The sequence below is a fragment of the Arachis ipaensis genome, chromosome B10 (assembly GCF_000816755.2).
Source record: "Arachis ipaensis cultivar K30076 chromosome B10, Araip1.1, whole genome shotgun sequence".
NCBI lineage: Eukaryota > Viridiplantae > Streptophyta > Magnoliopsida > Fabales > Fabaceae > Arachis > Arachis ipaensis.
Window position 1 is genome coordinate 133,464,147 of NC_029794.2, and position 1,195 is coordinate 133,465,341.

At 31.6% G+C, this 1,195-nt stretch overlaps 1 protein-coding gene across 3 annotated transcripts in view; it reads left to right on the forward strand.

The window, feature by feature from the left end:
• The window catches only part of LOC107622684 (beta-glucosidase BoGH3B), a 12,002-nt gene continuing 10,899 nt past the window's right edge, over positions 93–1,195 (forward strand). The window contains exons 1-3 of one of the 3 annotated variants that reach the window (XM_016324665.2): positions 95–248; positions 357–594; positions 701–905. In XM_016324665.2, coding sequence (XP_016180151.1) covers positions 378–594; positions 701–905 — 422 coding nt within the window. In that variant the 5' untranslated portion in view covers positions 95–248; positions 357–377. Of the gene's footprint in view, positions 249–356; positions 600–700; positions 906–1,195 lie in introns of those variants that run through there. The other 2 variants (XM_021114848.1, XM_021114849.1) reach the window with 2 other exon arrangements.

The window sequence follows — 1,195 nt, forward strand, 5'->3', positions numbered from 1 at the left end:
AGAGATAATCCCCTGCTTTTGAAAAGCAAAAAGGAAAGAATAATCGTGTGAAACATAAAAAGGATAAAAAATTAAAAAAAAACGATAAGAATGTGAACGTTTTTGACAGAACGGAAAAATAGCTGTTATGTGACAACTGTTTTAGAGTGTTTCACTGTTGAATGCTGATCCATATATAAATAAATACATACACCCATTCTTCCTCTGCTTCCTAACTTGTCTCTCTCTCTCTCTCACTTTGTAAAGTGGTGAGCATCCAATTTATTTATTTATGAAAGAATGCTTTGTATATTTGATGTTATCATCATCATCATCATCTTCATCTTGTTATTATAAAGCTTTTTTGTTTGATGAAGGTGCGGTGAGGAGGAGAAGAAATGGGCAAGATTCCCATATTTTTGGTGGGGATTATTTTCATAGTGTTAGGCATGGCAGCAGAGGCAGAGTACTTGAAATATAAAGATCCAAAGCAGCCATTGAATGTTCGAATCAAGGATCTTATGAGCAGAATGACACTCCAAGAGAAAATCGGCCAAATGACTCAGATTGATCGCAGTGTTGCTTCAGCTGATGTCATTAACAAGTATTTTATCGGTAAGGTCAAATGCATGACCAATGAATTATATTTCAAATGGCATAGTCTTTCCATACTCAATTAAGAGGTTGCGGGTTCGAGTCTGCTTATTTTTTTTTTTTATAGGGAGTTTGCTAAGTGGGGGAGGAAGTGTTCCAAAGAAGGAGGCTAGTGCAGAGGATTGGATTAAGATGGTGAATGATTTTCAAAAGGGTGCTTTATCAACCAGGCTTGGAATTCCTATGATTTATGGAATTGATGCCGTTCATGGCCATAACAATGTCTATAAAGCAACCATTTTTCCTCATAACGTTGGGCTGGGAGCCACCAGGTTAATCACTTCACGCTAGCATCTTTGTATATTTCATATTTCATATTTGACAATTGGGTAAACATTTTTCTATACAAACATAATATTGTGAACTATTAGATAATAGAAATATCAAGAAATTATTAGAATTTATTGTTTTTAGTTAATATTTAGTTATGAATTCAAATTTTTTAGTGTAATTTTTTTTAGTCTAAAAATTCAATAACATACTTTATTCTATATTTTTAAATATTAATAATTAATTAATAATATAAAATAATAAATTTTGATAACTTTTAATATTTTTTATT